This window comes from Aspergillus homomorphus (assembly GCF_003184865.1).
Source record: "Aspergillus homomorphus CBS 101889 unplaced genomic scaffold BO97scaffold_48, whole genome shotgun sequence".
NCBI lineage: Eukaryota > Fungi > Ascomycota > Eurotiomycetes > Eurotiales > Aspergillaceae > Aspergillus > Aspergillus homomorphus.
The window spans coordinates 1-24634 of NW_020291934.1; the positions used below are offsets into that span (position 1 = coordinate 1).

The 24634-nt window shown below is 50.5% G+C and overlaps 10 protein-coding genes across 10 annotated transcripts; 6 read left to right on the forward strand and 4 right to left on the reverse strand.

Moving 5' to 3' along the window:
• The first annotated feature begins 815 nt into the window (after positions 1-815).
• On the forward strand, positions 816-2294 carry BO97DRAFT_473019 (uncharacterized protein). The gene is made up of 2 exons (XM_025700203.1): positions 816-1335; positions 1396-2294. Exons 1-2 carry the CDS (start codon positions 930-932, stop codon positions 2112-2114), a joined length of 1125 nt encoding a protein of 374 aa, XP_025547561.1. The 5' UTR covers positions 816-929; the 3' UTR covers positions 2115-2294.
• On the reverse strand, positions 2275-3483 carry BO97DRAFT_376532 (60S ribosomal protein uL15). Its single transcript, XM_025693023.1, has 3 exons — positions 3382-3483; positions 3050-3248; positions 2275-2876 (listed from the first exon to the last, which is right to left on the reverse strand). The coding sequence occupies exons 1-3, from the start codon at positions 3411-3413 to the stop codon at positions 2658-2660; spliced, it is 450 nt and encodes a 149-aa protein (XP_025547562.1). The 5' UTR covers positions 3414-3483; the 3' UTR covers positions 2275-2657.
• A 229-nt stretch (positions 3484-3712) lies between these two features.
• On the reverse strand, positions 3713-6847 carry chl1 (DNA helicase; the record flags this gene model as incomplete). The annotated part of the gene is made up of 8 exons (XM_025694172.1): positions 3713-4469; positions 4544-4714; positions 4781-5446; positions 5497-6126; positions 6180-6349; positions 6409-6499; positions 6658-6662; positions 6724-6847. The coding sequence occupies 8 exons, from the start codon at positions 6845-6847 to the stop codon at positions 3768-3770; spliced, it is 2559 nt and encodes an 852-aa protein (XP_025547563.1). The 3' UTR covers positions 3713-3767.
• A 1700-nt stretch (positions 6848-8547) lies between these two features.
• On the forward strand, positions 8548-11500 carry BO97DRAFT_376538 (putative chitin synthase activator (Chs3)). Its single transcript, XM_025693024.1, has 5 exons — positions 8548-8853; positions 8982-9699; positions 9756-9875; positions 9934-11241; positions 11301-11500. Exons 1-5 carry the CDS (start codon positions 8744-8746, stop codon positions 11310-11312), a joined length of 2268 nt encoding a protein of 755 aa, XP_025547564.1. The 5' UTR covers positions 8548-8743; the 3' UTR covers positions 11313-11500.
• Positions 11501-11851: 351 nt separating this feature from the next.
• Positions 11852-13056, forward strand: BO97DRAFT_204095 (putative TBP interacting domain protein). The gene is made up of 8 exons (XM_025690545.1): positions 11852-11932; positions 11990-12028; positions 12090-12099; positions 12184-12196; positions 12272-12305; positions 12374-12436; positions 12512-12921; positions 12982-13056. The coding sequence occupies exons 1-8, from the start codon at positions 11887-11889 to the stop codon at positions 13015-13017; spliced, it is 651 nt and encodes a 216-aa protein (XP_025547565.1). The 5' UTR covers positions 11852-11886; the 3' UTR covers positions 13018-13056.
• A 1191-nt stretch (positions 13057-14247) lies between these two features.
• On the forward strand, positions 14248-16168 carry BO97DRAFT_354080 (putative spindle poison sensitivity protein Scp3; the record flags this gene model as incomplete). Its single annotated transcript, XM_025692080.1, has 3 exons — positions 14248-14362; positions 14579-14700; positions 14786-16168. 3 exons carry the CDS (start codon positions 14248-14250, stop codon positions 16166-16168), a joined length of 1620 nt encoding a protein of 539 aa, XP_025547566.1.
• Positions 16169-16282: 114 nt separating this feature from the next.
• BO97DRAFT_204312 (uncharacterized protein) lies at positions 16283-16828 on the forward strand. The gene is made up of 2 exons (XM_025690546.1): positions 16283-16332; positions 16411-16828. The coding sequence occupies exon 2, from the start codon at positions 16475-16477 to the stop codon at positions 16781-16783; it is 309 nt and encodes a 102-aa protein (XP_025547567.1). The 5' UTR covers positions 16283-16332; positions 16411-16474; the 3' UTR covers positions 16784-16828.
• Positions 16829-17076: 248 nt separating this feature from the next.
• BO97DRAFT_398130 (putative RSC complex subunit (RSC1)) lies at positions 17077-20338 on the reverse strand. The gene is made up of 4 exons (XM_025694173.1): positions 20050-20338; positions 19775-19937; positions 18335-19675; positions 17077-18277 (listed from the first exon to the last, which is right to left on the reverse strand). The coding sequence occupies exons 1-4, from the start codon at positions 20223-20225 to the stop codon at positions 17279-17281; spliced, it is 2679 nt and encodes an 892-aa protein (XP_025547568.1). The 5' UTR covers positions 20226-20338; the 3' UTR covers positions 17077-17278.
• A 622-nt stretch (positions 20339-20960) lies between these two features.
• Positions 20961-22239, forward strand: BO97DRAFT_408332 (ubiquitin-specific protease OTU1). The gene has a single exon (XM_025695832.1). The coding sequence runs from the start codon at positions 21101-21103 to the stop codon at positions 22097-22099; it is 999 nt and encodes a 332-aa protein (XP_025547569.1). The 5' UTR covers positions 20961-21100; the 3' UTR covers positions 22100-22239.
• A 200-nt stretch (positions 22240-22439) lies between these two features.
• Positions 22440-24407, reverse strand: BO97DRAFT_398137 (serine/threonine protein kinase CDC7). Its single transcript, XM_025694174.1, has 4 exons — positions 23930-24407; positions 23386-23845; positions 23244-23304; positions 22440-23187 (listed from the first exon to the last, which is right to left on the reverse strand). The coding sequence occupies exons 1-4, from the start codon at positions 24198-24200 to the stop codon at positions 22489-22491; spliced, it is 1491 nt and encodes a 496-aa protein (XP_025547570.1). The 5' UTR covers positions 24201-24407; the 3' UTR covers positions 22440-22488.
• Between the last annotated feature and the right edge of the window lie 227 nt (positions 24408-24634).

A 24634-nucleotide genomic window follows, 5' to 3' on the forward strand; every position in this document is an offset into this window, starting at 1 on the left:
TGAGAAGACGTACATACGGATCAAGACGATCCCGTCGGAAGTAACCACAAAGCTCAATATGTGTTTCTCATTCTAGACTGAGTCAAAAATCGAGACGTCGGATGAACAGTAAATAAGATATTCATTAAGAAAGAGACTTAGGTCCTTAGAACAATGGTGGGGAGAAGAGCGATGCGAGGGAGGGGAAGAGAGGGATGGCAAAGGGGAGAATAGACGGGGGGGGGGGGGGGGGGGGGGGGGCGGGATTGTTTGGAGTTAGCAAGTTAGTTAGTTCCAGGCTACCTTACTACTACCCAGATAACGGGAGGAGGGAGCCCGGTTCCTTACCTAGGCCGTGGCGGTGGAGTGAGTGTTTGCCCCATAGTAAGTACGGTTAAACCTATACATACCTCTTTACCCCTGACAATTGCCAGACTTGTTATTCAGTGTTTTTACCTAGATCCATGATCCGGATGGTACAGTGCACTAAGATCAATGTGCAGGGAAGTTTATGATGCCATGTTACTCGAGGATAATAAAAGCAAGTGGTCTCGCCTCGTCACTAGCACTGCGATATTAAACAATAACTATAGGCACAGTTAAGTAGTTACTCGTAGTACTACTCAAGAGTCTCTCTCTAGTTTTACATCAGTCCGACACCAAGGTGGATTTCAAGGGACTCGGAACGGGAAAGTGCAGAAGTGGATGATCGTCACGCAGAAACCACGCCTATGGTATTTTACCGGAATCCTCGGCTGTATTCCGGCCATTGCTTGAAGCTCATCACATAAATATATTTCGATCCCCGTGCTTCGCCCTTCCCTCCCCAAACCCCACACCCAACACCCCCTCTGCCCAACCTAGAGAGACACAACGATACCACGGTATCGCAATCGCTTACCAAGTCCACGAGTGTCGCAGTTGTCTAAAACGTCAACCCATCCGAGAACATGACAGACCCTTTTAAGTCTTTGGATGCTGCGCAGCGCTCCAGTTCCACCAGCGGCAACGAGACATCGTCTGTGTCCCGACGGACTTTTGCCATTGCAGGGATTCTCACGACAGTGTTTGGCCTCGAGGAGATACCGTCAGAAGCGTCGGAGATCGCCTGTCTCTGGTTATTACATCCGAGGCTGGCTACCCAAGAGCGGATGACTGGTATCGCTACAGCAGTTATCACCGACTGGAACTCCACGTTCCAGGGCGCTCGCTCAGATTCAAAGCACGGCGTCAAAGGCCTCATTGCGGTGGCCTTCGACCAGAGAAACCATGGGACAAGGCTGGTTGATCCCCTAGCGAATGAAGCTTGGAAACAAGGAAATCCCCGTCACGCGCAAGATATGTTCTCGATTTTCCGTGAGTGCCCATGCCTGCACGTTGATCTGAAGAAGAATATCTCTAATGTCTGTCCGTCAGAGGGTACTGCCCGAGACGTGTCTCTCTTGATCGACTATATCCCGTCTTTTATCTTCCCCAAGTCAGACCGCGAAATATCCAAGAATCTAGTACTGGGCGTGTCTTTGGGTGGACACGCTGCTTGGAGCTGCATCTTGCATGAGCCCCGCGTAAGTGCGGGCGTTGTCATTATTGGCTGCCCTGATTATGTGAACCTCATGGCCGATCGCGCCAGACTGTCCAAGCTGCCATCTTGGATGAATAGCAAAGCTCCTGGCTCCCAGTTCTTGGGTTCCGAGGATTTCCCTTCCTCGTTGCTAGATGCTGTTCGTAAATACGATCCTGCAAGCCTCTTCTTGAGTCGGATGGGCCCGATCGTGAATACTAGTCCGCTTCGCAGCGAATCCCTGCCGAGACCTACAGAGGGTGAGAAGGATACTCTACGCCCTATACTGAAAAGCTGTTTGGCGGGCAAGAAGATACTTAATCTGTCAGGCGGGTTGGATAAATTGGTCCCCTACCATCGGGGAAGCACATTTTTGACCTGGTTAAAACAGGCAATCTCGCCCGACGGCTGGTTTGCTGACGGAGTGGTTACCTTGGAGGACATTATTGACGAGAGCGCCGAGCATGAGGTGACTCCTAAAATGGTCGATGAAGCGGTCCGGTTCATTCGCGAGACGCTGGAGACCAATAACGGTAACCCCAAGACGGGCTTTGTTCGAGAAGCTAAGATATAGACATACTACAGCTGGTTTAAGAAGACCATAATGCTACTGCTGCGGACCACCCAGCCGGCAGAGCCACACTACGGAGCCTGACATCGGCACATCAAGATGCGTGGAGTAACCACGCATTTAAGCGGTCCGATGGTAAAGAACACATGTGGAGTAGACAATAGCGAACTTTATTCAATAAACCGTCTGTGCCATTAGAGGTGATGACTAAAACGGATAACTTTTAGCGACAGCCCGTTGCGACATTTCAGGACCGAATTAAAAGTGGTCGAAGATTGAGCCAGACGAGAAAGTAAAGTTCCAATCCTCCTTCATGGTATTGTTCGATAAAGTTTGATCGTGAGGGCGTCTGGCGGCCCTTTTGAGCTCGTCACAAACTAGAACCCTCTTGTTTTGTAGATACACGGACCAAGGTGCCCGATCCGCGGCTCCCATTTGAAGATTTCATCACCAGGGGAGAAAATTGACCCTCTATTGCACCGAACCGTAGCCAGCGCAGCACCTGTCCCAGTCTTGTCCTTCAGGTAGAAACGTTGATTTCCACATTTAAGCAACAAGCTCAACAACACCGCCAGCTTCCTTGATCTTCTTCTCGGCGTCACGGCTGAAGTAGCGGGCGCGGACGACGATGGGGACCTCGGGGAGACGGCCCTTGCCCAGAACCTTAGAGTAGCCGAGGGCGAGGAGGTCGATGACAGGAGCGGTGTCGGTCTTCTGGCCACTCACGTAGGCATCGCGCTGCTCGGCAGGAACAAGAGACCACAACTGTATGGCAAGCATTCGAATCAGCAACTAGCCCTCTGGAATTGTGTCCGTTGTCGGTGTTGGATCCCCATTCCCAGTCTTGATCCGGGAAATTGATCCCTTGCCGTTCCAAGAAATGCGACCACCGCTAAACGCACTATTCGGATCCTCCTTATCGAGTTCGTATCACGTACCTTGTCGAGGTTGATGGTGGGCTTCCAGAACTGCTGCTGGGTCTTGTGGAAGTACCTCATTCCGACCTTACCGAAGTAACCGGGGTGGTACTTGTCAAGGTTGGTCCGGTGGTGGTGCTGACCACCGGCCATACCACGACCACCGGGATGCTTACGGTGCTTGCCAATGCGACCGTAACCGGCGGAAACATGACCGCGGCTAGGAAATGAGAATGTCAGCTCCCTATCTCACTTCCAATGTTCGGCGGCACCTGGGCTTGTCGCATTCCACAAAAAAACACGAGATCATGATCGGGGGTACGGAGCGATGGGGAAAAGCTTTTTCGACTCACGCTTTCCTTGTCTTCGAAAATCGGGTAGGCATCTTGTCGACGGTGCTGAGCTCGACAAGACCGGTCTGAGAGTTGGCGATGGGGGGATGCGGTCGTGGGTGCTGGGCTCAGATGTTGAAATCAAGGCTCGGGGGGCGGCTAGAATGTGCGCTAATTTCCTTGCCCTAATTTAGGGTCCTGCCCTTTACTCATATCTTGGCGCTTGTGGAGGCATTCCACGTGATAAGATCGCTGTCCGTAGCATCGGATCCGCCCGTGCCAGTGAGCAATTTAGTATAGTAGTTAGACTGAGCATAGGTATGATTGCTAGATTGCTAAGAAGGTCTATCGTGGCCTTGAATTTATTTACCTGCAATGCTACGGAGTAGTTCTTGCTGCCATGCCATTCATTGTTCTTTCCCCCTGAAGAAAGTAGACAAGCTCTGAATCGTCCTATCTGCAGGCTGATCAACAGATGTAGCCATCATACTCTGTTTGATCCAGGCCGGAAGTTTCCCGTTGATATTGGGTCTACCATACCGTTTGTCCATCAACACAATGGCGGCGTAGTCGTTGCGATGCCTGATAGCTCGTCCGATGCATTGGTTCACTGCCCGCATGCAGGCGTTCTCGTAATATTCTCTCCCTGCAGCTTTGGCGGCTGACAGGCGGCTGGCTTCGGAACCAACTGCTTCACACAACGCCTTCTGCTCGATGTACTCAATTTTAGCTTGCCATACAGCGCTCCTAATGTTCGGAAACGGAAGTCCGATAATAAGTACGCCACGTCCGAGCCGATCGGAGAAATTGATCCCTTCCGACAGCTTCCCCCCCACCACAGACAACAAGAGCGCGCCACTGCTCGATTCGATGAGGTCGGCATACTTCTGAAGTAACTCTTCTGTCGAATCAGCCATTTCTCGTGATTCAGAGAGAATCGGCTTCTCTCGGTCGATCAGCTCGTACAAGCTCTGACCTCGCTCGCCCACCTTCAGCTTTTTCCACATGTTTATTACTTGGCCCAGGTATTCGTAACTAGGGAAAAAGGCGACAACACCATCAGGGATGACATTGCAGACTGAAGCTATCGTTCGTCCAAGGTCGAGTACCTGAGGGGTTGGTGACGGGATGCATTGGTCAGAGAAGACACGGTCTCCCATGGCTTTGTGTAGAAATCACTTACAGTCAATTCAGAGTCTCGGCAGCCGTATGTGAATTCAAGACTTGAGCCTTGTACCCCACGCCCTAGCGTATGTACAGTCAGGTTCTCGGATGGAATGACATGGCCGTAGCTGAAGGTGCGCAATCGGTCAGAGGGAACATAGGAGAACAGATGGTTCATGTAATCTGTCATCTATGGAAACTGTTAGAAAGATGTATCCGTAAGAGGATATCTAATATGCACGCAACAGGATCTTACCGGAGACATCGTTCCACCAGCCAGTATGACGGCCCTCGCATCTTCAACAATATCGCGGAATTGATTTGACGGGTCGAGAAGCATATACCTCAGCCGAATGTCACCCTTATCCTTCGCGTAGAACAGTTGCCCCTCGGCAGAAGGATTCATCAATGAAAGCAGGAATCCCTGTATGTGAAACAGTACGGGCGTCGTAGGTTTCCCAGAAGCCTTATTTCCCGTCATATCTTTTGAGGATTCTACGTACCCATCAACTTTCCTTGCCAGTTTACTCTCCTGTAGGTATCGACTGAGTTTATGTGGGTTGATCTGATCGACCCCTTTCCCAGACATGAGGTCCGAAGGCAGGACAGGTCCTTCGAGTGATTCACTGCTGGTCAGTACCGAGCGAAGGTGGTGCGTGATTGAGCCGAGCAGCCGGAGAATCTGAGCGATATAGCTCCTGTTTTGTCCTTTCAACCGGGCTTTGAATTTGCGAGCATAAGTTGTCAATTGTGCAATTGACATTTCAAATTGCGAAAGTGTCACGGTAATAGAATTGATATTGGATATTGCATCCATCAAATTATGTGCTTCATCGATGATAACAATATGACCCTTGACCGAGAGGTTGAGTGCTTCCCTGGCCGATTGCTGAAGCAGGAGAGGATATGGAAGCGTGACAATCTTCTCGTTATCAGTCGAGTGCCTGAAACAAATGGTTTGACGAAGCTCACCTCGCTGTGTTTGATTACTGAACGAGAAGCATAGTAAGGACATATGCCGATCTTTCTCCCGACTTTCCCTAAGTCCTCAATATCTTTTATTGTCGCTAGTGCATGGTCTCGAAATTGAACGGCGAGTGACTGGTCTTTTTTTGACGGCAGATATGGACATTTATGTTCCCTAGCCACACCAGGTTGCTGAAGTTCGAGACAGCGTTCATTGATTGCTGTTGGATTCTCAAGTGCAGATACTTGAGTATTGATACAGAGATTCTTCCGGGATCCGAGGGAGAGGTGCCTAATACGTTCTTCCCCTACCTCGCCTATACTGGATACCACATCTTCTGGAATACTCGAAGGCATGGCAACGCGTCGTAATTCACCTGCGAATTGAGACAACTGAGAGTGTGTCCGAGAACAGAAGAATATCTTGATCTCAGTATCCTGGTCATCGTCATCGTCGCAGTTTAGAGATGATTGTCCCCTGAATCTTTGAAGCAGCTCAAGAGTGCTGGAGGAGAGCCCACTGTTGGGGCCCAAGTGCTTCGAGGAGAGACCTGGTCGTTCATCGCCGCTATCGTATTCATCTAGAAGAAAATGGTCTTCGTGCAAGAGCGGAACAGCTGACGTCTCGCTTACTTTCTGGTGTTCGTTAACCTCATTGTTCCGTTGCTGAGACTAGACATGGAACTTACCTGCTTTTTTCGAGGCCCCTCTGAAATCTCTAAAGCGATCCTTTGTTTCTCTTCTTTGATCCTTGTCCTCTCCAATCGCTGCTCAAGTTCCTTCCTCTTCTCGAGGACCGAACGACACAACTCACCTTTCGCAAATTCCAGCATCCAGTCGGGCTCGGTGTCATCATTGCCTATTGCCGGGGTTAGAGAGAAATGGGAATTTATTGGGACTCGACTCCAGAGTGCTTACCTATAGTTTTGTCAACGGCATCGTGGAAAGCAGAGCGTTTGTGATCACGCAGCCAAGTCAAGGAACCGCATATTAGACTCAAAGATTTACCCTAGAGATACGTTAGTGGTGATGGGGTTGGACGAATTCTACCTATTGTCATAGTTTGGGGGGGAAAATAGAGATTCCACATCGAGCCTCTCAGATGTGCAGGGCGATAAATTCCTTCCGTGACCTTGAACTGTGTAGGGAGATTTTGGGGTTACTCACAGTGCCTGCCCAAACCACGTTAGCAGGGGTCGCGAGGCCTCTTTTCAGGCGCGAATTCCAACTTACCAGTCGGGGACTCAAATATTGCCACTTTACCTTCCTCAAGACAGGTGTAGAGCGCTCGCATGAACTGAAGTTGAATGTCATAAGGCGAGTAAGGGTGGTGGAATTCTTTCGTCAGCGTGTCCATCGTTGTCATGCAATTAATGCTGAGTTCAAAAGTGGACTCGATGAAACTCGACGACGAGGCGAATGGCGTTCATAGATGAAGACAAAGAGTAACTGGGTAAATCTGAGTGGTTGGCTGGTGGAGTAAGGGTCCAGAGCTGCAGTGTCAAATTCGAATACTAATACGAGTAGGTACCGAGTAAGTACTCTGTTGTCCCTTCTGAGTTACCACGAAGAACACTCAAAGAACTTTCCAGGGAAGGTCGGGACCCACACGCTCGTTTTTTCGGCAGCCCACCTAAAAACGTCATGGAGCTTACCGACCGACAACAGTGTAAATATGGATATGGTATGAGGTACCCTAGTAAGGCACCGATGGTTGAGGAGCTACGAGTAGATACTGGAAGAGAACTATATCTTGACTGCTTATTGGTCTTTAATCCTAAATATGATGGATCTTGCTCATTCAACTGCACAACACATGGATGTGGTTCGCCCCCCCCCCCCCGGGACTTCCTCAACAGAGGAACCGTCAGTTACTGATCCCTGGGCATGTCGTGCGGAGACGATGCTATCACACTGTGAACTTATTCAATGCGATGAGAGATGCGTTATGGGGGACATGGTCTGGACTGACGGGTGAACTTCAGCAAGGTCGGAAGGACACACGTCAAAGAGAGAAAGGGGTTAATCGAATTATTTGAAGTCTTATGCTATTCAAGTTGCTATTATTAGCCGTCAATTCTGGGCCACATGGTCTAACTTACTCGTACTCGTAAGGGGGGCAGATAGCCACCGACCACAGCAGTAACTATTGGTTAATCAAGTAAGTTCAACTCTTGATTTGTTGGGTTGCGAAAGCTGGGTGGTTTATCGTCTGTCCGCCCCGCTCGGGGTTTGTTGGCAAATCCATGCTTTTTCCCTTATTGAATGAGTTGCGCAGCAGTTGTTACCGATCGCATAAACTCACTGAAATTGAAAGAACAGCTCCAGAGACACATTAAAAATGCATAACAGTAAGATGGGACTAAAAACCTAGTACTGACCGGATAGAAAGGAGACTTGAGTATGCATTATGTAAAGTGAGCCTCAAGTTGGAGAAATGATACCGAACGATCAAGGCTATCACTGTACAATTTCCACCCAGATACCCAAATTGAACGGAGAAAAGCTTACTAGTGAGAGCGATGGCATTATCTTTCAGGCTGCTCTTTTTTTCCTTTTTTCTTTTCTTTTTTGCCAGATAGATGGTACATTCTATTTCTGACGGCTGATGAACCGCACGTTGGCTGTTGGGCAGTGTTCGGCCCCAATTATCTACTTGGACGGACATGTTACCATTTCAATGTGGTAAGATTGGGGCAGTATGAGCTACTTGGGTATAGTACATTGTATCGTACATGTAATCTCAATGATTCCTGTACCTATCAGTTGCGAACTTCCAGAAGAAGCCCTTGCTGGCTTTGTGTTCGCCCCTCTCCTTTGGTATTGTTATTATTCTTGTTCCTTAGCTACTAGACATTCACCCCCGCCCTAAAAATTCCCCCCTCACCCCCTCTCCGAGGCTCTCCGTTCCCCTCCACTTAGGAAGAAATGAACTAGTGCTAGTAGGAGGAAGTAAAAATTGATAGTAGTAATATTCATTACTCGGCAATCTCCACGCCGCTGCTGTCCGCGCTCAGCCTGGATCTTCTTTCTTCCTTTCGTCCCTCCCCACCCACCCTTGGCTTTTTATTCAATAACGTCTTGTGAATCGTCAAACCAGGAGTCTTCGCCATATATTACGGGCTTTTAGTCTGAAACCATTTAATTGTCAGGGGTAAGGAAGAACGGATACAGCGGGAATAAAAAAGAAAAAGAAAGGAAAGGAAAGGAAAGAAAAGCAATAGTTCAAGGTCGGAGAAACACCCAGGCCGCGATGAATAGGCCACCACAAGGTCGTGGTCAGCCACGGCTGGGTGCGACATGGTATCCAGGGGGCCAGGACGATTTTTACATGCCAGAAGTCATATCCCCTTCTCCTCAAAGGTACGAAATCGCCGCAACTCCTGGAACAAATAATTAATCATATCTTCCCCTCAAACTCCCCTCTCCTCTTAGCGTCCCTTCCTCTTGGTTGTGTTGCTAATCATTCAATCATATCCTGGTTCCAGCAGAGTCATGCCCGAGGTACCGGAGAATATGCAGGACAACATAGCTCATCTCGAGCACGAAGCTCGAAACCCCCACCACAACCAGTATGAGCGATCTCGCTTCCCCGAGCGAACCTCGTCCGCCGTTGCCCAAGACCAACCTTACCCGTCGGCCTACAATCCCGCCCATCACGAGCAGCAGAACGCCGCTCACGATACCATGGATGCACCTAATTTCTCCCCATTTCCTGTCCTGCGGAATCCCCCGCCAAACGTCCCTCCGACTGATGAGCAGAGGGAAGCCAATCTGAAGCGAGCCCGAATGGCGGTGCTCTCCTCAAATGATCCGGAGATGCAGCTGGCCTGGGCTCAAGACGCGCTCGCTTTTGTCGAGGTCGCTATGCAGAATGAGGCCCGTTTGTCCCTGATCCAGCCCCCGCGACCACAGACGCCTCCGGTGGAGCGCCAGCTCAAACTTGACGCGATGAATATCGTGAACTTCCTCGCTGAGCAACATCACCCCAAGGCCGAGTTTATCAAGGGCATGTGGCTTGAGTTTGGCAAGTTTGGATATCGGGTGGATAAAAAGGAGGCTTTCCGATCCTACTCGAGAGCTGCGGACAAAGGATATGCCAGAGCCGAGTATCGGATTGGCATGCAGTTTGAAAGTTCTGGTGAGCCGGAGAAAGCCATTAGGCATTATGAGAAGGGTGTTGCCCTCGCAGACTCCGCTTCATTCTATGTATGTCCCCCTGACAAGGTCAGACCGGATAGTGCTAATGAGATCAATGGCTGTAGCGCCTGGGAATGATGATTCTTTTGGGTCAGCATGGTCAGCGTCAGGATTACCAGATGGGACTGGAATATATTAGCCTCGCAGCCCAGTCCTGCGACGAGAATGCCCCTCAGGGAGCCTATGTTCGTTCGATCCTCTTCATTACTCATTTAGCTGGGAAGCTAACATCTATGCGCCCAGGTCTATGGCATGCTGCTGGCCCGCGAGTTGCCGCAGGTCAATGTTCCCGAGAGTTACCTTCCCCTTGATCTCAATGCCTCCCGCGTCAACATAGAAAAGGCTGCGTATCACGGCTTTGCAAAAGCACAAGTCAAGATGGGTGCGGCCTATGAGCTGTGCCAACTCGGCTGCGACTTCAATCCTGCCTTGTCTCTGCATTACAACGCGTTGGCTGCACGTCAAGGTGAACCAGAAGCAGAGATGGCTATCAGCAAATGGTTCCTTTGTGGGCACGAAGGTGTCTTCGACAAGAATGACGAATTGGCGTTCACTTACGCTCAACGGGCCGCTCAAAGCGGGTTTCCCACCGCCGAATTCGCCTTGGGATACTTCTACGAGGTAGGAATCTTTGTTCCGGTGGACATCAAAGAAGCTAGAAGCTGGTATGCCAAAGCTGCCGCCAATGGGAATAAAGACGCGACCGGTCGCATCGACAGCATCTCTCGCTCCAAGACCTTGTCCAGAAAGGATCACGAACAAGTGGCGATCGCCCGAATCAAGTCGCGCTACGGATCCGGTCAACGAGGACCTCCGATGAAACCGACTCCGGAGAACATCGAAATGCCTGATCCGTCCAGGATGACTCTCTCGGATAATCCATCGGCCGCTGCTCCCTATCCTGACAGGCCTTCGTCCCGGGCCCGACCTGTGTATCCACCAGGGTATGGAATGCCTGACCCACGTCCTAGTTCTGCCTTTGGGATCAATCCGAACATTCGCAACACTGCTCCCACTTATAACCGTGCAGCGTCTTATGGGCCGGGACCGATGGGCTACCGGACTCCAGGACCCAGTACTCCCTCCACTGCCAGCCCTACCAGCCCAGCACCCACTACTCCCAAGCTTGATATTGGCTATTCGGCACCACTCGAAAACCCCAACGCAGATGCCCGCAGACGTCCCCAGCGGCTTGACAACATGCCTCCAGACCGCAGACCCGTAAGGGCCCCAGCCTCTCCTCATGCGCAAGGTGGCCCAACGGGTTCCCCTCGGCCAGCTGTTTCGCCTTCCACCACAACATTCCCCCCACGTACGGAGTCCATACCGTCATCAAATGCTTCATCAATACCCAAGCCTCCACTGTCTTCGTCCACGCCCAAGCCATCTTCAGCCGCATCCACGCCCAAGCCGACCCCACCGACGTCTAGTGCTGCCGGTCAGAAACCTGCTGCTGCTGCATCCGCCAAGCCGCAATCTGGTCTCCCGGGTAAAGGCCCCAAGACCTTCGAGGAAATGGGGGTTCCAGCTGTACAGAAAGACAATGATTGCGTATGTTTCCATCCTATTGCAGTCGCCTACTGGTGATAGTAGCAGCTAACGGGTTTTAGATTGTCATGTGAGATACCCCTACACCAACTCTCCCGTAATCGTCTATTCGCTGTGCTATATCTGGAAAATCTTACCAAGAGTCTTGTTGACTTTCTTCGCCTTGCGACATGCAATTAAGTTCAAGTAGCGTGATAATAAGGGCCATGAAGAGGCAGCGTACAAACCTAGTCTTGAATAGGAGCAATATATGTTCTTTGGGATTTATGCCCATGCTAGAACTCTAACCACATTCGTTGTACTTCCCACTCGCTCACCTGTGTCAAGAGATGCCGCCGTCGAAGAAGGGTCCATTCATTTGCAGGGCCCCAGGTCACCATGTACGAGATTCCGGACTGTCTTTCCAGGTATTTACTAGCATTCTTGCCGGTTGCGATGTACCCAAATTTTTGTCTTTTTTGAATGCAATTGGAGATGTGATCATTACTCTGTTCTGGGTGCCGTCGTAGCCTCGATCTCATTGCTTCTTGTGCACGTGACGGGACCGTCGAGGTTATCTCATTCCTCTTGATACCTCTCTCCTGGCCTCTCCTCATCTCAACACATGTGTCCTTGCTGCGTCGGTAGCCCAACCGATGTTCAATAGTCATGACCTCCAACAAGGCAAAAGGATCCGACGTCACTCGTAGCGACGGTGAGCGTACAAGTTTCCCTTGGAGGCATGGGAAGCTAATATCTTACCGGCGTGGAGCTACCAACGACGGCGTTGAAGTTATATTGGACTATCTTCGTGCGTATCCATCCGGGTCTCACTGTATGATTGTACTCTCAGCGTCTAATACGACGGCTAGAGAGACAGAAGTACGGCTAGACTTCCCAAGACTCGACTACTTTTACTCGTCTGAGGTATGACAGCTAATTGTCGGCCGTGGATCATGGATGCAGTCGTCCGTATTCGGTATGTAAGTGAAGTAGGATACAATTCTCGGAGGGGTCAGACTTGCTCCCTGCTAAGGCGATATAGGCTATCGAGATATCAATAAATCTGCACCAAAAGGTCACGAAGGGTAGGCCCTATCCTGAAGTCTACCGGGAATACTAGGACTCATTCCACGTGCCCTGCCATTTTCCATAGCGTACGCCACCAGAACCTTACGAGAGTTGTGGCATAACAAGCAGATAGAAGGACGAACAGCAGGTAAGTGGAGATGCTACTGATCTCATGTCGAGGAGTACCGACAGTACTACGCTCATGATTCTTCCTAACTGATAGGAAAACAAGTGGTGTATCACGCCTTACAAGAGGCTTCCAATGAGACCACATCAGAGACCATTGCAGCCCTAGACCAACACATTGACCAAGTTCAAAAACAGTTTTCCTGTCTTCAAGCCCAGGAGAAAAAGGCACGGGTCGAGTTGGCCGCCCTTTGTGCGAAGCCCTTACATTCTGAGCTTCGCCGAGATATCAGTCAACTTGAACAAGAGCAAGCCGCGGCTCGGGCACTTTGGCTCACGACAAAGGGAAATGATTCGATGCACGTGCATGTTCAGACAAGAGCGGGCGCTGAAGAAGCGTGGAAGCGCTGGCAAAAGCACGCTAGCAGTCGCGGTCGGATCTGCCGTGATTTATGGCAAAAGTGCTCAGAAGCGTTGCCAGGTGACAAGTCTCGGGATGAATTCTGGGTAAGGCCGTTATATAGTCTCCATTCCCAGTTGTCTTTCTGTTCTCATTGTTGGATACAGGAATCCCTGGGGTTGGAAGGGCCTTCGTTGAGCTGATTGAATGACGCTTGCGGTCGAGACTAAATTGGCGGAGAAGTCTGAGAAGAAACATGGTATGCACTTCTAGAGCTACAACGTCTATGGGAAGATGACTGACCACGGCAGTTTCCGTCTCAGTAGCGAATGTCACCACCAACTTACTCGGTAATCTGGCAAACTGCGGGGGAGAAGAACCCGGTCGATGATCGGCAGCCGATCCCTGGTCTTGAAAACGCGTGCGTGCAATTTGACGTAGGTGGAACGCACTAGATAAGCTGTGTGTATTGTGTGGTTCCGGTACCTTGTAGGGAGCAAGCTTAGAAACGAAAAGGGCCGAGGGGAGAACGAAGAAGAATACATGTAGTCAGATCATGTAGTCATATGAACATTTCAGTCATCCGAGCATGCTTCTTCTTGATTTTGCGCCATTGTAGCAAGGACCAACCCGAGGACCCAAGCATGAAGGAGGTCAATTGAGTGGAACTTGCATACGAGGGCATGAGGGCAAGGCTCAGGAAGAATGATTGGCGCCATCAACTGAAGATGCCTGTTGAGAGATGATACTTACGAGGGGTAAGAGGAATTTTCTGGTGGTTGTGATGATGGTGGTAGTATTTGAGCAAGTAGTTGAGCAATGAAATGACTACTACCAGGGTAACTAGTAACTTAGTAGTAATAGAAGTAGTTAGTAGTTAGTGATAGTGAGCGACTTTTCCTGCTTCACCGCCCACGAATTCCCCTCCCTCAGTCATCCCGAGGACTTTGATTCACTTCCATACATCTCTCGCTCCCCGTCTCTCTTTTTCTTTCCCCCCTCCCTACTTTCTGCTCCTCGACCCAATCCCTATCTCTATACCGATAACCACCTCGGAGTCCCGCGTGTTGCTGCGCTGCCATCACCTCTAGGCTCTGCCCATCTTGGCGATGCAGCCGTCGGCATCCCGCAGCCCTCCTCCGCCTACTCAACCTCCTTCCCCTCCTCATTCCACCACCACCACCACCACCTCCTCCTCCTCCTCCGCCTCCGCCTCCTCCTCCTCCTCCTCCACCATCACCACCACCACAGCTACCCCCGCCAACCCTACTCCTACTACCATCACTTCTCCAACGAACATCACCACGCCATCCTCCACCACAATTACCGCCACTACTTCCGCTTCTTCTCCGTCCTCCTCCTCTTTCACTACTGCCGCCATCCCTCCGGTTTCTCACTCTTCAACTCGCACCTCGCATCGCTTTTTGAGTGACATGAAAGGTCGCGCGCCTCTCCCGGTCCCCTCCGGTCCTCAATCGCTCCAGAACGGCCATTCCCGCACTCCGTCCGGCTTCGACATGGCTGCCCGCAGCCCTCCCAATCAGAGCAGTTAGTCTTTCACTTCTTGTTTCCATCTAATTCCCGCAGCACTCCCCTCTTCCTTCCCCCCACCCATCGTTCTCGTACAACACGGTTGAGAGCGCTTTTCACTGCTCTGGTCTGGTCTCTTCCTTACACACTTCCTTCTCTTGGGTTGTTGATCTCCCTGTATTTTTCTTTAATGGATGACCAATTGCTAACATAGTCAAAAACACTCCGACATAGATACCAAGCATGTGCCTTGCAAGTTCTTCCGTCAGGGTGCTTGCCAGGCCGGGCCTGCATGTCCATTCCTTCACTCCACTGATGCAGCAATAGACTATGCGCCTTGTAAATATTTTACTAAGGTACGAAATATCTGGGCCACCCACTCCGGGCTCTATGTTGTGAAATCCTCCCTTTGTCAGCTGACGGCTTGTGCTTCGGATCCAGGGCAACTGCAAATTTGGAGCGAAGTGTGCGCTGGCGCATATTCTGCCTGATGGCCGGCGTGTCAATCGTCCCAGTCCGGGAATGGGAATGGGTGGCGGCCACCTGAATTTAGGCGGTCGTGTTAATCCGCAAGCCTATGTGAATCAAGACTCTGCGTTGACCAACTCGGTTCTGTCGCAGCAGCGAATGAACGGCCAGGACCCAAGATATGCCCCCCAACTCCCGCCTCAGGACGAATACACTGCCCTGCAGTCACCACCGTCGCAACAACCGCCCTTTGATGCGATTCCCACAATTGATACCGGGTTGACGTCCGACACTAATTCCAAGTACGGGTCTCCTGTCGATGATGTACGATTCCCTATGTCACCCAGTCACCGCCATCTGACTGCCCTTGATGCCCCACTTCCTGCGTCTTTCGACAGCCAAGGCATTTCGCACGCCGCTCGCTATGGCCCAGTTGCGGCTTCCATGCCATCAAAGTTTGGGTTGGAGCTGTCGCCTCCAGCACAGAGGATAGGCGCACCGTCAGATACCCTTCGGACCCTTCGAGACACAGCGTACGGGTCCGATCTCAGAAAATCATCTTTCATTGGGTCATCCCCTCCCACTCTGCCAGAGGATGGATTGGGACCACGTTTCCTGCATTCCCAACGGCCCATGAAGACACGAATGTTGTCTGCAAGTGTGCCGCGACCTACAGCTCTAGATGACTGGGACGATAGCAATTTTCCAATGGAAGAAGATTACTTGCCGATAAATCTGCACGACGATGTTCTTACCCCGCAAGAGCGACTTCGGCGTCTTTCGCGCACGGACCACGATTTGAGTTCCAGCCACCGCGAGCTCAACGGCTTGGGCATGACCGGCACCAGTTTCTCCAAAATTGGCTCTCCCCTGGCGTCCAGTCCGTCTCGGTTTGGGGCCTTGTTCGCCAAGCAGCGGCAAAAGCGGGAGGAAGATGCACACGGCACTTCTCTTTCACACATCGGCTCGCCTTTGCGGGAATCTTCATTGAATTTAGGCACCAGCCCTAGCCTGGGCCCAATTGGTAGCCGGCAATTCTCTGGAGACATCTCTCCGTTTGTTGCGAGTGCTCCTCGCCAAACATCAATGTCCATGATCTCGCAGCAGCTCAGTGGCATGTCTCTTCACCCCGGCCCCCCTCGCTACTCGGCATCTGCAGGCCCGAGCAGCCGCTTGGACCGTACTGTTTCATCGCCGGTAAGCACCAGCAAAATCGACGAAGAGCAAAGCGACTTGGTTTTCTCCATGGAAGAGGAAGAGAACAACAAGCGAAATAGCAGTTCCTGGGGGGCCCAAAAGGCAGATTCGAACGACGATGTGCCCACAACCACAAGTAACCCAGAGTTTCAGCCTTGACCTTCCGCAGTTATCATCGGAGGCTGATCTCGGTTTGACCTCTCGCCAATCTAACCCTGGTCGCAGAAGGACCTCGAAGCATGTCTTGGGGAAACGCAAATTACTGCCTGGTCGAAAAAAAAAGAAGATTCCAGCATCATAGGTGGGCACCAGTCCATAAAGAGGTACATATATGTCGTCATTCAAGACTACACCAAACAGTGGAGGGCATTTTGCATGGAACAGTTGATTGATTTCTGGAGTTATACTGCATCCGCCACTCACATTCGCCACCATGCGTTACATTCATGATTTGTTAGACATGTGATGATTCTGCCACGAGGCCGTGCTGTCCCTATCTTGCTTCTTCAAACCACTTCATCTCTCAACTTATTTGATTTTCGACTCTATCCTGAACCTTTTTGCCACTTGTGTTGGTCATTACACCATATCACCATCATGTCTGGCACATCATCTCCAAGGGTCGCGAATCAGGCAAAAGCAACATCCAAGCAGCAGCAGCAGGAGTACCATTGTTTCCTTCGTCTAGTGTACATTTTACTTGCATCTATCTCCCCATACTCCTTCACCATCTGTTCTATTTTCTCACTGTCTCTGCTTGTCTTCTGCTTCTGATCTACTGGCCTGTAACGAACGTGTCAATGATGTAGTCACGTGAAGCTGTGCCTCTCGTCGTTATGTAACTCTGCCTTTCACTTGCTATGTCAAGGTTCAATAACAACCATGTAGATATGAAAATATGGGTTAATATGCGGATTCCATCGGTTCCCTCTGTTATTTATACAAAGGGTATGACTTTGTTGAGGCGCCTTCGTGGAAGTCGTTGACTTATCGGTAGAAAGCGCTACATAAATCTAAACAATGAGTTCTACGGAGAACGTAAGAACAGTTTTAGAGAAGTGATATATCCCTTGCAAAAATAAATGGAACCTGCGCTAGTGTACACGAATAACTCATTCGACCGCCTGAGGCCCAATGCAGAATTTGATCAGGTCAGCCACTGTTCACTTGACGGAAACAATTGCCGGTGCGGTGGTTTGTTGTTGTCCGCCATCCAGAAGGAGGGCGTAGTCCACAGTACTATGTCGACACAAAGTACTTCTCTTACCGTCAGCTTTTAGAGTCAGCATCAGCCATATACATGGCACTACCTTTAAGACTAATGAATTTTGCGTTCTGAGAGTGGGCTTGGATATGCGCCGTCTTTTCGCGCGAAATCTGATCGGCGGTCTTCCACTGCTCGTGCGCCATAGTATCAGCTTGTCTGGCAGTTTCTGCTCTGTCCTGATACAAAATCTCATAGAGCTTATCTGTACCCGCTTGAATATGACTTGTCATAGTGTCCAAAGCCTTGACTGTAAGCATCTCCACCTGTGTCGCAAGAGCATCCTTCTCATCCGCTCGCTGGCGCTTGGCGATTGCCTTCTGTGCCTCTTGGTCCTGGGCTTCCTTGCGTTTCTTGGTCTCCACTACCCTGCGCCGCTCCTCCTTTGCGGCTAGATATTTGAGTGAATGACCCAGTTTCTGTTGATAGGATGGAATGATGTCTAGCGGTGGGGCCGAGAAAAACAGTACATGGCCTTGGTCATCACAGTGAAACTGTTCACGAATGTCCGCCGGAATCGCAGCGTTTGCAGTATCACTTAGATGAAACACTTCAATGGGACGAGGGGCGTTAGGATTGAAAGAATTTGCAGGAGGGCCGTGTAGGCGGTTCGCTTGCAAGGGCATATACGGTGTTGATTGCGTGGTTGAGAAGGGATGTGACACAACTGGCGCTTGGTAGGCACCGGGATGAGGGGTTTGCGGCACGAATCCGCTGGAACGCCTCGATGACCCATGCTGGTAGGGCTGACTCGGAGGAACCCGAGGCTGAGAGAAAGCCATCGGCGGCACCGAAGCTGGCGAGCTCTGAGGCGGAGGCATGGGTGCAGCTGGCGAGCGGGCCGTAGCAGGTAAGGCGCCCGCCACAGCGCCTGTACCTTGAGACTCTACACTTGAACGTGGAGGGATTTGGCTGATTGATGACTGTCGAAGGGAGGCTGGGGGCAGAGCTGGATGGGGCAGCGACGGAGGCGGGGTAGGGGTGGGCTCCGGAGGAGGTGATTCCTAAGAAGAAGATGGGGTCAGTTTGGTTCACGGCTGCGAGCTTTTTAACGGCCTTACATTCTCGTCACGCGGGCGGCAATGGACCGCGCCAACAACAGGCGGGGCATTTTCTGCTCCCCAGGTTGGCTTTGGGAGGTCATCGGTTTCCTTCGCATCGCTTTTCAGCAAATGTTTGATGGGGCTTGGGATCTTCTTGATCCGCCGAGGAACATTGAATAGATCCATCTCGTAGTCCCTCTCCCTGACTTCGTCGGGAAGGCAGCTGGCCCATGTCTTGATCTTGTTCAGTTTATGCTTCTCTTCATTGTAGCGAGCCTCGCAAACGTAGACATCTTTGTTGGGAGGCAGGCCTCGAGGCCGTCCACGATTATAGCGAGTGAAGAACATGACAAAACATCGGTCGACAATCTCTTCGACCCGATGGTCGCGATATTGTCCTGTCTTTACTACCTCGTTAGGGTAGAAGTGCTTCTCCACGTGGTGAACCGTCTGCTCGGGGCGATAGTACCAACACGCGTTAACCCATTTCTCTCCCTCCGAATCCTGCCATGTACGATATATCTGTGCCACAATAGGCTTTGTCACATCGTTAGGATTCTGGATATGGACCCAATCTCCAACTCTCCATAGTTCAGATTTGTATAGGATACCATTCGGCAAAGGCAACCGCCCATCTTCCATCAAGTACTCGCTATCTGGCTTCTTCTTCTCGAGGTCGGCAAGTCTTCGCGCTTCCAACTGTAAATCAACCGCGTCCTTGTAAATCTGGCTTTCGGGCTGATTGTAGGCCTTGGCGTTGTTGAACATGAGCTCCATATCTCTCATGAAATGGTCTACCGAGTTGTATTTCTTTCTCTTTGATTTCCGTTTGATCATGTCGATGGCAATAGGTTCCTTGATTTCGATATAATAATCCGGATACATGGCCTTGTCGGGTAAGCGCTCGAAGTGTCGCACTTTGAGTTGATTGCTAGGTCCTTTAAGCTTTCGGATCCCCTTGAGGACTGCCTTAATCCTGGCTTCCATAGGGGTGTCAACGCGCGGTGGCCTGCCTCTTTTCTTCCTCACTTCAGGGTCATTCGACTTCTGGCCATCGTCTTTTGCCCCATCCCGTTTGCTACCTGGACGAGGTCCCCGTTTCTTCTTGCGTCGACCTTCTTCGTCGGAATCCTCTTCATCATCCTCGTCGTCATCGTCGTCATCTTCATCCTCTTCCTCATCGGGGAGAGGATCTGCTTCGGGAATCTCCCCAAGGTCAGGGAGTTCGGCCTCTTCTGCGGATATAATACCTTGCTTCACCAATTTTTCAAACTCGGCAATAAAGACATCCTTGATGACTAGTGCATCCTCATAAGCTTGAGACTTAGGACGGTTGTATGTCTGTGCATTATGAGGGATCTGGGATCAAGGCCAGGTCAGTTCCCAACGATTATTGGGCCTTGTGGGAAAGAATTGGATTATCATGTGCGGCACAAAGATATTAGACGCGCTACGTACCAGAGCACAATCGCGCACGAATTCAGAGAATCTCTTATAATCGCGTTTGTTGATTTTTTGTTTCAAGATGCTGAGCGCCATCGGCTCCTTAATAATGTCATAATAGTCAGGCACGAGACGCTTATTGACACTGCGTTGGAATAGTTTAGACGGGTCATGACCACTAGGTTGATTGAAAAGTAAACAATTAGCTGGCTGAAGTTGCGGCGTTGAAGGTGCGACACAAAGCGCAACAAGTTGTGGTAAGTTGCTGCCACGAGGAATGCAGGACTCACTCTTCTTCTCTGAACTCATATATCGCCATGACAACATCCATCATGATCCTTAACTGTTCATCAGAGACCGTGCTGTGCGCAGCCAAGCCCCCGCGTTTGCCATCATCCTCGATTGAGTTCACTGGCTCTTCAGCAGCAGGTTGCGCTTGCGACGGCTCGGAGATGTTTGTCTCCATCTTTCACGATGGCCGCGACCACGGAGAGAGAAACCGCGAATCAAAACCAAACAAATTGGGCCAAACTACTACGAACGTGAGCCAGGTATTTGGGTTCAACAATTGAGGATGCTAGGAGGGGACGCGAAATAGAAAGAGAGTGAGCGCAAAGAAGCCAGAGAGGGACGAAATCACTCTGCGACTATGATGAGTCAGCTTGTGTATCATTCCACTGTACAGTACATACACGGAAGATAATGTACAGTACAGTACAATACAGCAAACGGTACAAATGACTGTGGTCTATCAGTGGTTGAGATCCATATCGTCGTCCATGGTCAACTTCAGCATTGTGCTTTTGGACTTCAAGGGCTTAAGGAGCCTAAGGCCTGACCATTCGTTATCTTTCATATTTGTCTACTCCTTTCATATCATTCTCGAGATTCGATACAGCTTAGGTCCTGGTCTCAAAGATTCCGCGGCAAGCCTCCGTGTTGTGTATGTGCGGTTATATATCCGAGGCTTCAGAGGTGGGATCTCTAATGCGAAGCGTTGCCTCCTCTAACAAAGCGATTGGAAAAGCTTGTTGAAGTAGGCCCATCGCTACTACTCTCTGCCATGGCTGCGACCCTGGTGCTACTCGTGAAATGAGTGTTGTTGCAGGTTGCCACCAGCGAGACCTGCCCCACCTTCCGGGCCATCGTCGATACGTAGTCTACCTCAACCCATACATAAGGTTAGGTGTTCATCCATACGGATCGAAGCAACATCTGCTCAACTCAGTGCAGCGCTACACCTTATACTGCCCAGTGAGTGGTCAAGAGCCACACAGGCACCCACGAACAACCACTTTTTTTTTCTATTCGACTGCCCTTCTACCATCACCTTAAGCGATAATGAGAATCCGAATACGCGGTCCGACTGGACAGTCGACCGTCTTGTTGGATGACGACGCAACTGTCGATGTACTCCGCCGTCGGATCACGGAGTCCACCGGACTGGCGGATTTTGATGTGAAATACGGGTACCCACAAATCAAGACTCTCTCTCTAGATGGCATCACACTACGCCAGAAGCTCTCCGATCTGGGGCTGAATCTGAATGGGGAACAACTAATTGTCACGAGAAGAGAAGGCAGCGCCCCCTCAAACATTGGCCGCGATCAGCGCGAGATGACAACTGCCGGACAACAGTTCTCCAGGAAGCCGCCTATCCATGAGGCACCAAACAAGGGCTCTGATGACCCGCCAGAGATTCCATCGCCAGAACATGATGGTATTTTTGTTCTTCGGATAATGCCTGACGATAACTCGTGCCTATTCCGCGCTATCAGTAGCGCGACCATGGCAGGTGTGGATGTCATGACCGAGCTACGGTCTGTTGTTGCTCAAACAATTCAGACGAACCCCGCCATATATACCGAGGCGGTTTTGGAAAGGAAACCGGACGACTACTGTCGATGGATCCAGAGTGAGGACTCCTGGGGCGGAGGGATTGAGCTCAGCATTTTGAGTAAACATTTTGACATTGAGATCTGCTCAATTGATGTGCAAAGCCTGCGAGTTGATCGGTTCAACGAGGGACCCCCTATGCGGTGTATCTTGGTCTATTCGGGTATTCACTACGATACTATTGCTCTATCACCCTCAAGCCCTCCGTATACCCATGCAAATGCGCCCCCGGAATTCGACACCAAGGTCTTCGATGCTGCTGACCCTCTTGTCCTCGAAAAGTCTCTGGCACTTTGTAAGGTTCTGCAAGGGCAGCATTATTATACCGATACCGCCGGATTCCGTCTTCGCTGCAATATCTGTGGTGGAACATTTGTGGGGGAGAAAGGCGCTACGCAGCACGCAGAACAGACCGGACACGTTGATTTTGGAGAGGCTGGCTGAAAGTGATGAGATCCTCCATCCGGTATAGACTTAAGTATGCCCTGCAGGCTCAGGTTCGCGGTAAATATAGAACAAACTGTCACAATGATCAGTCGGCCATCAGTTGCCAGTAAATAGGCTCTCTAAAGATACCATACGCGTCGAACTTCGCAACATTGGCCAGTTTGGCGCATTATCAACCTCGTTGGTTCATTGACGGCTCTTCCCTTACATTCCTGTCTTCGATCGCTCCTCCAGCTCCTTCTGGTGGCGCGCTCCGGATGAGTCACCGCAAAAAAAAAAAAGGTATAAGGGCATTTAGAATGGCACTGTAACTGGTAAGATGATCATGGTATGAAGCCTAGGTGACTGATGAGTATTCTTCGTTATACATATTTTTTCTAGGATATTTATATCATTGCTACCTCATCTGCTGCATCGTCTGCCTCATCATCATCTTTATCGCCCTCCTCGCCAGTATCACCGCTATCATCTGGATTACCTCCCCACTCCACATCGTGATCTATAGGATCAGTGAAAAATTCGTGCTGCAAGGCCTCTTTAGCACTGAGACGCTTGTAAGGGTCCAGTTCCATGAGCCCAGCCAAAAGACGGGTGGCTTGCTTTTCACTCTCAGTCAGCTCCTCCACACAGCTCGCCCATTTCACTAGTTTCTCCCAACTATAACCCTTTTCCCCTATAGTCGGGATGTTGGTTTCAAATATCTGCCCATGCATGGCTGCCGCAAGCTTCATACGGCGTGTGCCAAAGATACTAGCCATCTCGATCATGGCGTCAACATCATCAGCTGAGTTGAAGAATGGAAACCGACGACCGAGTAACGTCAGGAGAATGACGCCAGCTGACCACATATCGATCTTCGTTGTTTGTGAAGTGCATTTCAGTAGCACTTCGGGTGCGCGGAATCCCCGGGTTCCTGCTCGATTAGCACGCCTCGAAGGTCGGGAGTCATTCTTTGGGTAGCCCAGAGCCGTGGTATTTAGAGATGAGGCGCAATGGGTGTAGTAATAGCTTTGGAGAAATCGGCTGCGGCGTATCTGGCTTGTATTTGCACACAAACAAGTACCAGTGTACTCGGAGCCTTCGCGCTGGAATAGTGAGTCAGCGACTGATAATTAGTGAACCCCTGTGCGCCTATACTTACTTCTGCAAGACCAAAGTCGACTAGTACTCCCTCTCGGAGTTCGGGATTGTACAGAAAGTTACTGTAAAAGCCAACGTGATGATCAGTACCTTTCGAACTGACTGGGGCATCGGGGGCGGACCCGGAACGCAGGTGTTCTTACGTCGGCTTTATATCACGGTGGAGGATGTTGTGCTTGTGGACTGAATGTAAAGCGGTGAACAAGGATCGGAAGTAATGTCTCATATCCGCAACCATGAACGTACGATATTGGATACGGAAATCGGTATGCGGGAAGAAGGGCAAGACTGCTACGACCTGATCCTGATAGCGGAAAGCAGTGATTAAGGGACATACAGATCGACAGCCTCGGAGATCGTGCAGCAATTCAAGTTCGTTTTGGATGCGGAGAGGACTGCTTGTGACATAGATCTTCTTTAAAGCAACAAAGCGTGGTTTTCGTCGCCTCGCGGGAAATGGGTGACTGTTTCCTTCCTCCCCCCGGCGTCGCTTCGTGGGATGGTTCGTCCAATTGTCGTCCTGGGCGTTTTGGAACGTATCCCAGTCATTTCGATAGTGGTCGTACAAGAGATCCTCCGCCTTATAAACCGTGGAAAAGGTTCCTAGTTGATCACCATACCAAGTTAGAGGATCTTCAGCATAACCGGGAAACATCTTCAAATGATCACGGTCAATCCACGCCATACCTTCACCTATTCGGTTGACAAGTCGGAATCGATCAGATATCCCTGGAAACGTATCTTCCAACCGCTTCATGTCCTCTTTCACGGACTCGTCGACATCTTCCTCATCGTGAGGGTCAAATTCCTCCAGGCCATTTTCCTCTGGGGTATCCTCCAGAGACGAATCGCTATTTGCCATGATATTATCTCTTTCGGTATGATTGGGCACCGTGAGAGCCAGTTCTGGCCGCTGAGCACTAAAAGTCCCAGCGGGCACTGCATGGAAGGCGGACATGGCACCAAAGCGCGCGCGACAATTATTGGCGATTGGCGCGACTCTTAACTTTAGGGCCGAGGATGGATCGGTCACTTAGGCTGGCATGCAAGCGATTGAGCTCTGAGTAGTGAGATACTGAGATGCAGAGGCAGATTGGATTCTTGCAGTCTGGGATAGTAAAGTTAGAGGATAATGTTTCTTCTCGGAATTAGCAATCGATCTATATCTTGCCGCGGGTTGCAAATCACTGGGCGGAGGAGGGTCCGGAGACGCTCAAGGCCGGGCGCCGGCGGTGGTGCAAAAATTACCCGTTCTAGTATGGTGGTGTTTTGTTTATCGTTCGGCGCGGTTCCCGACCGTACGGAGAAACTTTGAAATACAATATCGCCTACGCAATCAAGGTTAGATGGTACATGTACTCGGTATTGTGTTGTCCTAACCTTATCGGCACC